Genomic DNA, 14,382 nt, shown 5'->3' on the forward strand with positions numbered 1-14,382 from the left:
TTCTAGTATAGTTAACACATAGTGTTGTATTAGTTTTATATGTATCATATAATTCAAAAATTCTGTACATTACTCAGTGCTCATCATGATTAAGTGTAGTCTTAATCCCTTCACCTACTTTATCTATCCCATACCCACCTCCCCTCTGATGACCATCAGTTTGTTCTGTATAGTTAAGAGTCTGTTTCTTGGTTTTTATATGTGTGTGTGTCTCTTTTTCCTTTCCCTTTGCCCGTCTGTTTCTTAAATTCCACGGGGGATTAAGATCATAAGCAATTTGTCTTTCTCTGACTTATTTCACTTAGCATTATACTCTTTAGCTCCATCTACATCATTACAAATGGCAAGATTTCATTCCTTTCTATGGTTTAATAATAATCTACTGTGTGTGTGTGTGTTACACATACACAGACACCCCACATCTATTGATGGGCTCTGCATTGCTTCCATAATTTGACTATTCTAATAATGCTGCAATAAACATAGAAGTGCATGTATCCATTTTAATTGGTGCTTTTGTGTGTTCTTTGTATTTTACCCAGTAGTATAATTACTGGATTGTAGTGTGGTTCTATTTTTAACTTTTTGAGGAAACACTATACTGTTTTTCCCAGTGGTTCCACCAGTTTGTATTCTCACCAGCAACATATGAGGGTTCCTTTTTCTTCACATCCTCGCCAACACTTCTTGTTTCTTGAAGAACAGGCTGAACTTTGAATATGCTTTCTAACCCAGGTCTCAGAGGGGTAAACCTTTATAGATTTGAAGTTTAAGTTGAAGATTATTTTTTTAAACATAAAAATTAAAAAATAAGTTAAAAACCCATAGTTACTACAGTGTATTACCTTAAAATGTTGACTCTTCCAGAAAAATTACAGCCAAGCAAAGAAACGATAAAAAACGACCATACTTGGGCAGGGAGGGGGGGGTGATAATAGAAATGGCTTCTCAATAGGCCTAATTGTTGGACTTAGCAAATACTTCAGAGCCCTTTTTATAAATATGTTGAAAGAATCAAGGGAAAATATGTCCAAAGAATTACAGGAGAATATGGTAACAGAAATAAGGAAAACTTAATGGAAATTCTAGAGTTGAAAAGTAGCAAATTTGAGATGACAAGAAAGAAACATTGAACATGGAGGTAGATTAATAAAAATCATTCATTCTGAAGAACAGAGAAGATTGAAGAAAAATGAACAGAGCCCAGGAAATGTGTGAAACATTAGGTGCATCATATTTTTATAATGAGAATTCCAGAAAGAAAGGAATAGGAGAAAGAGTCAGGAAAGAAAAACATTGAAAGAGGAGCTCCTGAGTGGCTCAGAGGGTTAAGCCTCTGCCTTCGGCTCAGGTCATGGTCTCAGGGTCCTGGGATCAAGCACCGCGTCAGGTTCTCTGCTCAGCAGGGAGCCTGTTTCTCCCTCTCTCTCTCTGCCTGCCTCTCTACCTACTTGTGATCTCTCTCTCTGTCAAATAAATAAATCTTCAACAAACAAACAAAAACATTCAAAGAAATATTTGCCAAAAACTTGCCAAATGTGATGAAAAACATTAATCCAAAAAATAGGAAGCTTAACCAAACTCAAGTAGTGTAAACACAAAAGAGTCATTTCCAGATAGGATAGTCACTATCAAAAGCCAAAAACAAAAACTCTTGAAAGCAACAAGAGAAAAATGGGAGTCATCATTTAGAGGCCAATTGTAATAAGATTAGCAATTAATTTTTTTTTTTTTATTTGACAGAGAGAGAGATCACAAGTAGGCAGAGAGGCAGGCAGAGAGGGGGGAAACAGGCTCCCCGCTGAGCAGAGCCTGATGTGGGGCTCGATCCCAGGACCCTGAGACCATGACCTGAGCCGAAGGCAGAGGCTTAACCCACTGAGCCACCCAGGTGCCCCAGCAATTAATTTTTTATAAGAGACAGTGGAGGCCAGAAGACTGACAGAATGACATATACACTGAAAGAAAAAATTGCCTACCAAGAATTCTAAATCCGGTAAAACTATCTTTGAAATATGAAGGTGAATTAAAAGAAGAACAAAGATTGACAGACATGTTTCTTGAAGACCTGCCTTAGAAGAATTACTAAAAGAAGTCCTTTAAGCTGTAAAGAATAATACTAAATGGTAGAATAATAATCCATAGAAAGGAATGAACAGTACCAAAAATGGTAAATATGTGGGTGGGTATAAAAGGCTGTATATATTACATATTTTCCTTTTTTTCTCTTTTTTACTTTTAAGGGACGTGAGATTATTTAAAGCAGTAATTACAGCACTAAAAAAAAAGTACTAAGATTATAAGCTACATAGATATATGTGACAGCAATAACGTAAAGAAAATGGAATTTTATTGGAGCAAAATTGCTTTATTTTGCTATAATTAAATATAAGCCTGAAGTTGATTATTATAAATGAAAGAGTTTATTAGAACCCTCAAAGAAGGTGGTAAAGAAGAAACAAAGAAACAAAAAGACATAATATGTATAGATAGTGGAATGGCTGGCATAAGTTTAATCATCAAAACTTAATTAAATATGAATATACAGACGGGTGCCTGGATGGCTCAGTCAGTTAACCGTCCAATTCTTGATTTTTTTTTTAAGATTTTATTTATTTATTTGACAGAGAGAGATCACAAGTAGACAGGCAGGCAGAGAGAGAGGGGAAAGCAGGCTCCCTGCCGAGCAGAGATGCGGGACTCGATCCCAGGACCCTGAGATCATGACCTGAGCCGTAGGCAGCGGCTTAACCCACTGAGCCACCCAGGCGCCCCAATTCTTGATTTTGACTCAGGTCATGGTCTCAGGGTCCTGGAATCAAGCTCCATGCCCAACAGGAAATCTGCTTCTCTCTACACTTTGCTTTCTGCCCCTCCTCCCACTTGTACACTCTCTCTTTCTCTCTAAAAAATATGTATAGTCTGTGTGTGTGTATATATATATATATATGTGTGTATATATATATATATATATATATATATATATATATATATATATGAAGAAATCCAAAGCATAGAAATTAAGAAAACTGTGGACTGGGTATGAAAAGATACTAAGAATTTGTTTTATTTTGTTGGGAGATGGCAAGTTTTATTGTTCTTAAGTCTTCACTGTTAAAAACATACACTTAAATATTTATGGGTGAAGTGAAATGATATACTAAGAATTCACCTTAAAATGTTACAGAAAAATAAACCCCATGGGAATTAATGAGGCAGTCATGACAAATGAGTGGTTTTTAGATTTTCCAAAATGAAAGTCTTAAAAATATGTGTTGTCCCAACTTTGAGATGAGAGCGTATTCTGGCTAAACATTTCTAACCTTTTTGACATATCTTAATCATTTTTTGGTGTACTTTCTTGCTTTCTCATAAAGTTCGCTTTTTATCTTTACTCTTTATATTAGTTAACTATTGTCATGTAAAAATTACTTTAAAACTTAGAAGCTTAAAACAGTAAGCCTTCATTATCTCAGTTTCTGTGGGTCAGAAACTTGGGGAGTGTCTTAGCTGATTGATTTTGACTAAAGGTTCTCATTGGATTGCGTTTAAGATGTTAACCAGGGCTTTAGCTAACTCTGAAGATTTGGTTGTTAATTTATTACTTTCATAATGTCTTACTTACATGACTGGCAGGTTAGTGTTGATTGTTAGTGGGGAGCTTTAGCACCTCACCTTACCAACCACTCAGCAGGACTGCTTGAGTGTTTTCATGACATGGTTGATGCACCTTCCCCCCCATCCCTAGAGTGAATTATCCAAGAAATAATAAAGCAGAATGCAGTCAAATGCTCTACCACTGAGCTATACCCCCAATAAAGCAGAATGAATGATCCAAAGGAGAGTAAGGTGGACTTCTGTGTCTTTTACGAACTAGTTCTCAGAAGTCACATAACATTTCCACGGTCTCCTGTTGGTTAACAAATGTCAACCTTAGTCATTCTGGGAAGAGATAATAAGAGCATGATGCCAGGAGGTAGAGGTTACTGGAAGGCACTTTCAAAGCTGATTCTTAAATTATTCTACCACAGGAATCTCTAACAAGCCATGGTGCCTTTTACTAAGAATAGTATTTAAAGTTAAAATCTTGTCACTAAGGGTATTCATTGTCAATTGATTATTATTTCTGATAGATACTTTGAGTACACAGAGCTAAGAAATATATGTATATATTTGTATATATCCATATATAAATTACATAGTCATATTGATACTGATTACTTAAATTTAGCATAAGAAGATTTTTAACTTTGATTTTGTATGTTTTTTTCTCATTTGAAATATGTAAAACATGTACATAGTTAAAAGGTCAAAACCTTGTAAAAATACACAATCAGAGAAGTCTTTCATATATTTATATCTCCCTTTACATCCATTCCTACTAATAACCATTTTTACTTGTTTTCAGAATATCCTTCCAGTGTTTCAAGGATAGATAAATGTACGCACTCCATCCTCCTTCCTCTCCTTCAAAAGACAGCGTATTTTGTACAGTGTTCTGTACCTTACATTTTTATTTAACAGTGTATCCTAGATATCACTCTGTTCCTTTATTTGGAGATCTTCATTTTCTTATGGCTGCGTAGTATCCATTATGTGGATTACACGATTGAGAGTCTTTTGGGTTGTTGCCAGTCTTTTACTATTAGAAATAGTGTTCTGTTAGAAATAACTCACTATGCAGCAAATAATATTGTGCATTTCACACTTGTACCTTGTGTGTTGGTGGGGTGGATTGCTTAAAAGTAGGATTATTAGGTCAGAGGACAAATGTGTATACAATTTTGTTAGATACTGGCAAATTCCTCCTTCATAGGTAGTATGCCATTTTTACCATTCCCATCAGAGGTTTTGAGGATTGATTGAGTAGTTCATGCATATAGACTACTTACCATAATGATCACTTAATCAAAGACCGCTATTTCTCCAAAATCAGTATCTTTGGACCATTCATACATTGCGAGATGAATTTCATGACTTCTCAATATCCTGAATACATTCCTAGATGTATATTCCACATAATATGTAGTCCCTTATATTACTTTGTGCAGAACTAACCACGATACTCCAGAGTGATTATTTTGTATTTTAAGATGTAGAAAAGCTATAAAGTTCTGGAAGAGGAACCAGATAGGAGATCTTATTACTTCTTCCACATATTATCAAACATCTGCTGTGAGAATGAAGACCACTCTCAGCACTCAGATTATTGACAATTCCAGGAAATGTCAACATCACTCTGAAGGGATGTACTATTATTTTGAAGGGGCCCAGAGGAACCCTGGGAAGAGAGCTCCATTTCCTTAGAAAGAAAAAGAATAGGTGCCAACTTGAGAGAAATAGAAAAGAAATGGATATTGTTTGCACTCTGTAGTTACATATAAAACATGATGAAGGGCATTGGACTGGGCTTCTGTCACAAGATGAGGTCTTTGTATGCTCACTTCCTCATCAGTGTTGTTGTTCAGGACAGTGGTTCTCTTTTGAAATCCAAGATTTCTTGGGTGAAAAAATGCAACCACAGAGTTCGGATGAGGCCAGATGTTGCTTGTTCAGTATCTCAAACCCAGAAAGATAAGCTGATTTTTGAAGGAAATGACAATGAACTTGTATTGAACTCAGCTACTTTTTGGTTCAGCAAACTGTGACAGTTAAAAACAAGACTATCAGAAAATTTGGGGTGGTATGTTTGTGAAAAAGAAACAGTTTAGCAGGTGATGAATAAGATTTAAGTTGTCCAGTTACAGAAACAGCAAGATGCTGGATGATTTTTCAGAATTATTTGTGGTATTTTAAAGATACAATAAAAGCTGTATTGATGTAAAAATAAATTAGGGTTTACATTTATAAAGTGGTAATTTATATTGGAATGTTTATGTTGGAATGAAACATTCAGCCATTTAACATTATGGTGCTAAATGCCTTCAAGATAATTACAAAATACCTTGGGGAGATTATCTTTTTTTTTTAAGGCATAAAAAAAAAATTAGCTTCCTTTATTTTGAGAAATATTGCATTACATTTTACTCCCTCTTAGATAAGCAACCTTGGCTGAGTAAAATCCTTTATAAACAGTACCATTTATTAAGTGCATGTTCTACAAAAGACACTGGCCTAGCCTGGCACTTAGTAGGCTTCTTATTATATCTCTGATGCTATCAGACACCAGACCATGTATGATTCTTAGCAATGGACCCAACCATGCTCAATCTAGAACTTCTACTAACAGAGATAGTGATAAAATGGTCATTTTTACAGAAATGAGACTAAGAGTGTGACCTCTGAGACTGTCAGACCTGAGGAAATTATCTTAACAGAACTTGCATTTTAATATTTTATTTTTGGAACCACTTATGGTTTAACTAGTTGAATATGGGACAAGGTGATCAGCATTATCAGCTTCAGTTGGTTCAGTGGTGACAGGCTGTACCCCATGTCTTGATTATTGCCTAACAGACTTAGGACTCAGAAGGACAACTAAATATAACTGAGTCCAGAAACATTGTTAGTATATGCTTTAAAAAATATGTGAAAATTCCCAGTAGTGCAATTGCTGGGTCATAGGGTAGTTCTATTTTCAACATTTTGAGGAACCTCCATGCTGTTTTCCAGAGTGGTTGCACCAGCTTGCATTCCCACCAACAGTGGAGGAGGGTTCCCCTTTCTCCACATCCTCTCCAGCATCTGTCATTTCCTGACTTGTTCATTTTAGCCATTCTGACTGGTGTGAGGTGATATCTCATTGTGGTTTTGATTTGTATTTCCCTGAAAGATACAAACATAGTGATCCGAAGGGGCACGTGTACCCGAATGTTTATAGCAGCAATGTCTACAATAGCCAGACTATGGAAAGAACCTAGATGTCCATCAACAGATGAATGGATAAAGAAGATGTGGTATATATACACAATGGAATACTATGCAGCCATCAAAAGAAATGAAATCTTGCCATTTGCGACGACGTGGATGGAACTAGAGCGTATCATGCTTAGTGAAATAAGTCAATCGGAGAAAGACAACTATCATATGATCTCCCTGATATGAGGACATGGAGAAGCAACATGGGGGGTAGGGGGATAGGAGAAGAATAAATGAAACAAGATGGGATTGGGAGGGAGACAAACCATAAATGACTCTTAATCTCACAAAACAAACTGGGGGTTGCTGCGGGGAGGTGGGATTGGGGGAGGGGGAGCGGGCTATGGACATTGGGGAGGGGAAGCGAACCATAAGAGACTATGGACTCTGAAAAACAACCTGAGGGTTTTGAAGGGTCAGGGGTGGGAGGTTGGGGCAACCTGAGGGTTTTGAAGGGTCAGGGGTGGGAGGTTGGGGGAACAGGTGGTGGGTAATGGAGAGGGCACGTTTTGCATGGAGCACTGGGTGTTGTGCAAAAAGAATGAATACTGTTACGCTGAAAAAATAAATAAAATGAGGAAAAAAAAATATGTGAAAATTTATTAGCTGCTGATAGTAAAAGATGGGATTGGGAGGGAGACAAACCATAAATGACTCTTAATCTCACAAAACAAACTGGGGGTTGTTGGGAGGAGGTGGTTGGGAGAGGGGGAGGGGGCTATGGACATTGGGGAGGGTATGTGCTATCGTGAGTGCTGTGAAGTATGTAAACCTGGCGATTCACAGACCTGTACCCCTGGGGATAAAAATATAATTATATGTTTATTAAAAGAAACATTACTTTTTAAAGTATTTTTAGAAAAGTGTGTTTAATGTAGGGGAGATTACTGTTATTAACATACTGAGGTTAAAACTGGAAAAATTATTTCACTGTTGCAGTATTTTTATATTCATAACTGGTTTTATAGAAATGTTTATTTTTTTATTTAATCTGAACAAGTAGTAATTTATCTAAACTTTAGTGATTCTTAAGTAGCTATTTAATAAAGTAATACTGCATATTAACTAGAAATAAGCATAAAACTAGAGACACTTGTTTTAGTAATTAGTTTATTAACCTCCTCAGAAAATTCTTGGGTACATTATCTACCAATGCTTCATCATTCTATGTAACTTTCTAGAGTTATAAATAATTATGTGACATTATATTATTTGCCCATTTCAATTTATTTCTAGGTGCTAACTGCCAAAGAAAGAAAAACTCAAATTGATGATAGAAACAAATTGACTGAGCATTTTATTATCACACTTCCTATGTTGCTATCAAAGGTATAATTTCATTACATTTTTGTGATAATATGCCACTGAGTTTGCTTATTACACTGAACTATTAAAGTAGTTACTTCTTTTTTCTTTGCTTCTCCTTCTAGTATTCTGCAGATGCAGAGAAGGTAGCAAACTTGCTACAAATCCCACAGTATTTTGATCTAGAAATTTATAGCACAGGTAGAATGGAAAAGGTAAGACACTATGAAATCGAAATTCTGCTAGTTTAAAAAACTTGGTTATTTCATGCTCATGTAATCTATAGCCTTACGATTTGACAGATGCTTATTTTTTATAAATCTAAATATCATTAGTTTTTCTTTTTTTTCCCTTCTCAGCATCTGGATGCTTTATTAAAACAGATTAAGTTTGTTGTGGAGAAACATGTAGAATCAGATGTTCTAGAAGCCTGCAGTAAAACCTATAGCATCTTATGCAGTGAAGAGTATACCATCCAAAACAGAGTTGACATAGCTCGAAGTCAGCTGATTGATGAATTTGTAGATCGATTCAATCATTCTGTGGAAGATCTACTGCAAGAGGTCTGTTTTAAAGTAAACATAATGTTTGTGATAATTTGGGCTAATATTCAAAGTTGAATGTGCAAATCATTTCCATTTTAAAATAAAATCTAGTGGAATTCTCTTTTTCAAATCTTAGCAGCATTATTGCAACTGTTCATCCTGTAAACATTAACTTTGGTTATACCTTATTTTAAAAACCTATTTGGGGATGCCTGGGTTATTCAGTCAGTTAAGTGTCTGACTCTTGATTTCAACCCAGGTCATGATCTCAGGATTGTGAGATCAAGCCCCGCATCAGGCTCCACACTGGGCATGGAGCCTGCTTAAGAAGATTCTCTCTCTCACTCTTCCCCATTCCCCCCTTTAAAAAAAAAATGCAAAAAAAACTTGTTTCATAAAAGCTAATTTTTTTTTTTTTCTTTAAGGAAAAACCTTATTAAGGTCTGGCCTTTCTTAATTCATTTTTTCACTTTCCCTGGAGCCTAATTTACATTTTAATATTACTGAACTATTATAATGTGCTAACGAATAGCAATTAAAAATTAAGTGTGCTTGTAAGGGACAACCATTTACCAGTGGTATGCCCAGGATAACAGCAAACTTCTCCAACTGGTTATTTTGTAATTATTTTTATGATTCCTGCCTCTTGCCTTCTCCTTCCAAATAGTATAATGAATTTGGAACCCACACAGTTTTCTATGCTCTCATGGTCAGGCTAATAGGATTTTCTTTTTAATCCAGGTAACCAATTTTTTCCTACTTTTAACTCTTAATTTTTTCCAACCATTTTTTTTTCATTGTGATTTTGAACTACAAAAGTAACTGATAATAAAATCTGAAATAACAATTAAAATCTTTACTTTTTTTTTTTTAAAGATTTTATTTATTTATTTGACAGAGAGAGATCACAAGTAGACAGAGAGGCAGGCAGAGAGAGAGAGAGGGAAGCAGGCTCGCTGCTGAGCAGAGAGCCCGATGCGGGACTTGATCCCAGGACCCTGAGATCATGACCCGAGCCGAAGGCAGTGGCTCAACCCACTGAGCCACCCAGGTGCCCCAACAATTAAAATCTTTAAAATACATAACTTTTCACTCAGTTTCAATGAATTTATCCTTAAGTATTAATTAGAAAAGCATACAATGTTAATGTTTACAACATTGTTTAAAATGCAAAAATGGTTCTGATTGTTGCAATTATGGGTGTTCTTTATTTTTTGTTTTTTTGCTTATTTGTACTTTCTTATTTATCAACAGTGAATATGTACTCTATATATAATAAAAAAGAATTCCTTTAGGCAGTAAATATTAATATACTTCATGTGAATTTCAGGATAAGTAAAGTTATGGTAATGAAACAATGTCTTTTATTTGTAGGGAGAAGAAGCTGATGATGATGATATTTACAATGTTCTTTCCACATTAAAGCGGTTAACCTCTTTTCATAAGTATGTCATTTTATTTAGATTTGATTAATAACATATTAGCCAACAAAATAGACTGTTTTTGTAATACTTAACATCCTTATAACAATGGAAAATTTTAGACAGATATCGAGATGTGATTTTTTTCTTTATTATTCATATTTTCTTCAGATACATTATGTATTTTTATTATCATTTGATTACTTAGGGAGTAAAATTTATCATTCAGTTAAAAATATACACTGTACACTGTACAGCCTTGTTAATCAGTATCATTACTGGGCTTACTCTATAGGCTGGAGTTTAGGGGTATAATTTTCATTTGGTGGTTTTTAGAAATCTTACTAAATAAGAAAAAAGATTTTGAGAGAGACCATGAAAGTTATTTCTGTGAGCTTTTTTTCCTGAATTGTTCTTGTTTGTCTATTTATTATTGTACTCTTGCTGTATAGACAGAATAGCTGGACCTGAATAAGGAAAAAAAGGCTCCAATTAATGAAATAAGTATTATTTTTAAATTATAATTTATATTTCCCTTTTTAATGAGGTATGCTTATCTTTTCCACAAAGAAAGGAAAATAGAGATCTTTCTTGTTAAAAGAATGTTTAGATGTAGCCCTTACATTAGTGAATACTTCAGATTTCAAAACCTGTGTCTAAAATCTAAGACATTTCTTTATATACAAGTACACTGTTTTGAATTCTGTGGAGAAATAAACTCTTAGTTTTAAAAATATTTTGACATTTGAAAATAAAGTTGACAACTAGTGTCAAAACTCCTTATTTTAAAAAACATTTTGATGTTTCAAAATAAAAGTTAACAGGCATTGATCTACTATTTTAGTAGCAGAACTCATGAGAAGATAAAATGTCTGCATTATTTGAATTAAGAAGCCTAAAGCTATACCAAAGTTTTCGAGCTTTGACATACTTTCTTTCCCCTGGTTTTGTCTTCTTGTGAATACAAATCTTTCTTTCAAAAATACACATGTATTTGTATTTTGAAATTGTAAATGGATTTGTTAAAATATATTTTAAAATATGCTAGAAGAATGAAATGGAATACAGGCTTAGATTGACTGTGTAGTAGTAATCTTCATTTAAAGGTATGAATTTTTATTAATTGGTTTCTTTTTTTAATTTTATTTTTTCAGTGTTCCTTTTAATTAATTCCTAATGTCAGCTTATGTATTATCTGTCTCTACTCCCCGTCTCAGTTTCCTTGTCTCTCTTTCCCTTTTCCCCGTTTTCCTTCTTCATTTTTCTTTCCTTCCTTCCTTTCCTTCCTTTCTTATTTCTTTCTTCATTTCTTTCTAAGTTTGAATACTTGAATATTTATCAGTCTTTTTGGATTCTGTAAGAAATAGATTTTATACTTCCACCCACTGAAACTGAGCTCAAATTTAAATTTTCTTCCACTCTAGAATAAAGTTAATGCATTTTTGTTTATTTTAGTGCTCATGATCTCACAAAATGGGATCTATTTGGTAATTGCTACAGATTATTGAAGACTGGAATTGAACATGGAGCGATGCCAGAACAGGTGGGAGTTTGTTGCTATTCCTTCTTTGTCATTTTAGAAAGCTACAATTCTCTGAAATCACGCAGGATTATCAAAAGCCTGACGTAGAAAGTGACTGATAATTCTTAAATGCAGCTGCTTCCTTTGAGAATTACTGCTATAGTGATTAAATTAATTAAATTAATTCACTTTGATGAAAATTCCTAATTATGGTTGTATTCTAGGCACTGTTCTAAATAGTAAGCTTAGATATGGCTTACTTTTTTGTAATAGAACCATAATTGAGTAAGCTTCAGACCTTTAGCAGATTTTAGACTTTTTTGCATTCATATATAAGTTGGAATGGACAGAGCAAGATTTCACCAAATTTCTTTTCTTTTTTTTTTTTAAGATTTCACCAAATTTTTATAGTCTGGAAGAGATTTAAAATAGTTGATTTAATTCTACGTAAAAATTGAGTTGTTAATTAATTGTTACCTAATTATAATTATTACAGTTATTAGTGGGTACATTTATTACAGTTAATTTTAATTGACACATACAATTATTATTTAGCAATAATAATCTTTTGTAAGAATTAGTTACTTTGTATACTGCATATACTCATTCATTAAACCAAGATATCAATCCATAGTTAGGTATAGGTGGTGTTTAGAGATGGTCTCGTCTATTCCCATTTGATAATACAGATATTTATTATACTAAATGACACTTTATTATACCAGAGCAGTAAGAATTTCAACAGATATAACAATTATGATCTATGATCATATGATCTATTGAAAGTTAATCACAGAAAAAGTGCTTTACCATTGCTCTGATTAATTCTTTTAAGTTGTTTTAATGCATGGCCATTCTTAATTACAAGTGTCCTTGATTATGATTATGATTATAGGTGTTTATCCTAGTTTGTGGAAAGAAGCTAAATACTTAACTTTGTTGTTTTACTTTATTTATTGCCAACTCTTCAACTTTCATCCTGTCTTCATCTCAAACTTTCAGTAGCCTAAATACTATTCACTAAAAATCCCAAGCTGTTCTTCAGACTTGAAAGGGAATGATAAAGATATTCCTTGTTTTTGGTTTCCTCAAGAAAATAATGAAGATTGCACACCTGTGTTCCGTCTGCAGATTCGAACTATGTCAAAATTTCTTTTTCAATTCACTGCACCATTTATTGTCATAGAACTTGTGACAACTTCACATCGTTGTCTTCTTTGGTTATCTTGGTTTTTGTTATTTATTTTCACTGCATATGTATTATTTCTTCCATCTTATTTTAGTTTCTTTGAGTACGAGAACATTTACATATGACATTTGCTTAAAATTTGTTTATCTTAGACATGCACTCTTTTTTTTTTTTAACTTTACTATAGTTAATATGTACTAGTAGTTTAAGGTTTACAGTACAGTGATTCAACAATTCTATACAGTACTTAGGGCTTATCATGGTAAGTATACTCTTAATCACCTTCACCTATTTCACTAATTTCCCCATTCATTATCAGTTCTCTGTAGTTAAAAAGAGTCTGTTTTTTGGTTTGTCTCTCTCTTTGTTCATATGTTTTGTTCCTTAAATTCTACATTATACGGTATTTGTCTTTTTCTGACTGTTTTATTTGTCATAGAATTCTGTTCTGTAGCTCCATCCATGTTATCGCAAATAGCAAGATTTCATCCTTCTTTTTGGTTAAGTAATATTCCACTGTGGACACATACATACATATATGTCACCTCTTCATTATCCATTCATCTTATCAATGGACACAGGCTGCTTCCATAATTTGGCTATAGTAAATAATGCTGCAATAAACATAGGGATGCACATACCCTTTTGAGTTACTATTTTTGTATTCTTTGGGTAAATACCCAGTAGGAGAACTACTAGATCATTTTAGTTTTTTGAGGAACCTCCATACTGTCTTCCACAGTGTCTACACTACTTTGTATTCCTACCAACAGTGCACAAGGGGTTCTTTTTCTCCACATCCATTCCAACGCTTGTTTTGTGTTTTTGGATTTAGCTAATCTGACAAATGTGAGGTGATAGCTTAATGTACTGTTGATTTGCATTTCCCTGATAAGAGTAATAATGAGGATCTTTTCGTGTGCCTTTTGACCATCTCTGTTTTCTCTGGAGAAATGTCTGTTCCTGTCTTCTGCCCAGTTTTTAATTGTATTACTTGTTTTTTAGGTGTTGAATTGTATCAGTTCTTTATTATATTTTGGTTACTAACCCTTTATCAGATGTCATTTGCAAATACCTTCTCCCATTCAATGGGTTGCTCTTTAGTTTTATTGATTGTTTTCTTCACTGTGCAGAAGCTTTTTATTTTGATGTAGTCCCAATTTTTGCTTTTGCTTCCCTTGCCTCAGGAAACCTATCTTGAAAAATGTTGCTATGGCTGGTGTCAGAGAAATTATTGCCTGTGCTATTTTCTAGGAATTTTATGGTTTCCAATCTTATATTTAGGTCTTTAATCCATTTGAGTTTATTTTTGTGTGTGATGTAAGAAAGTGATCCAGTTTCATTCTTTTGCACCTTGCTGTCCAGTTTTCCCAACACCATTAGTTGAAGAAACTTTTTCCCATTTCATATTCTTGCCTTCTTCATTGAATATTAAACCCAATTTTGGATTTGCTTTTGGGCTTTCTGTTCTGTTCTATATATCTGTTTTTGTGCCAGTACCATAATGTTTCAATTACTATAGCATTGTAGTGTATCTTGAAA

The 14,382-nt window shown here is 34.0% G+C and overlaps 1 protein-coding gene across 5 annotated transcripts in view; it reads left to right on the forward strand.

Moving 5' to 3' along the window:
- STAG1 (stromal antigen 1) overlaps nucleotides 1–14,382 on the forward strand; it is a 453,722-nt gene that overhangs the window by 374,923 nt on the left and 64,417 nt on the right. For all 5 annotated transcript variants that reach the window (XM_046002314.1, XM_046002311.1, XM_046002310.1 and 2 more), the window contains 5 exons: nucleotides 8,095–8,187; nucleotides 8,289–8,378; nucleotides 8,523–8,726; nucleotides 10,083–10,153; nucleotides 11,585–11,672. In XM_046002314.1, coding sequence (XP_045858270.1) covers nucleotides 8,095–8,187; nucleotides 8,289–8,378; nucleotides 8,523–8,726; nucleotides 10,083–10,153; nucleotides 11,585–11,672 — 546 coding nt within the window. The remainder of the gene's footprint in view (nucleotides 1–8,094; nucleotides 8,188–8,288; nucleotides 8,379–8,522; nucleotides 8,727–10,082; nucleotides 10,154–11,584; nucleotides 11,673–14,382) is intronic.

This window comes from Meles meles, chromosome 4 (assembly GCF_922984935.1).
Source record: "Meles meles chromosome 4, mMelMel3.1 paternal haplotype, whole genome shotgun sequence".
Taxonomy (NCBI): Eukaryota; Metazoa; Chordata; class Mammalia; order Carnivora; family Mustelidae; genus Meles; species Meles meles.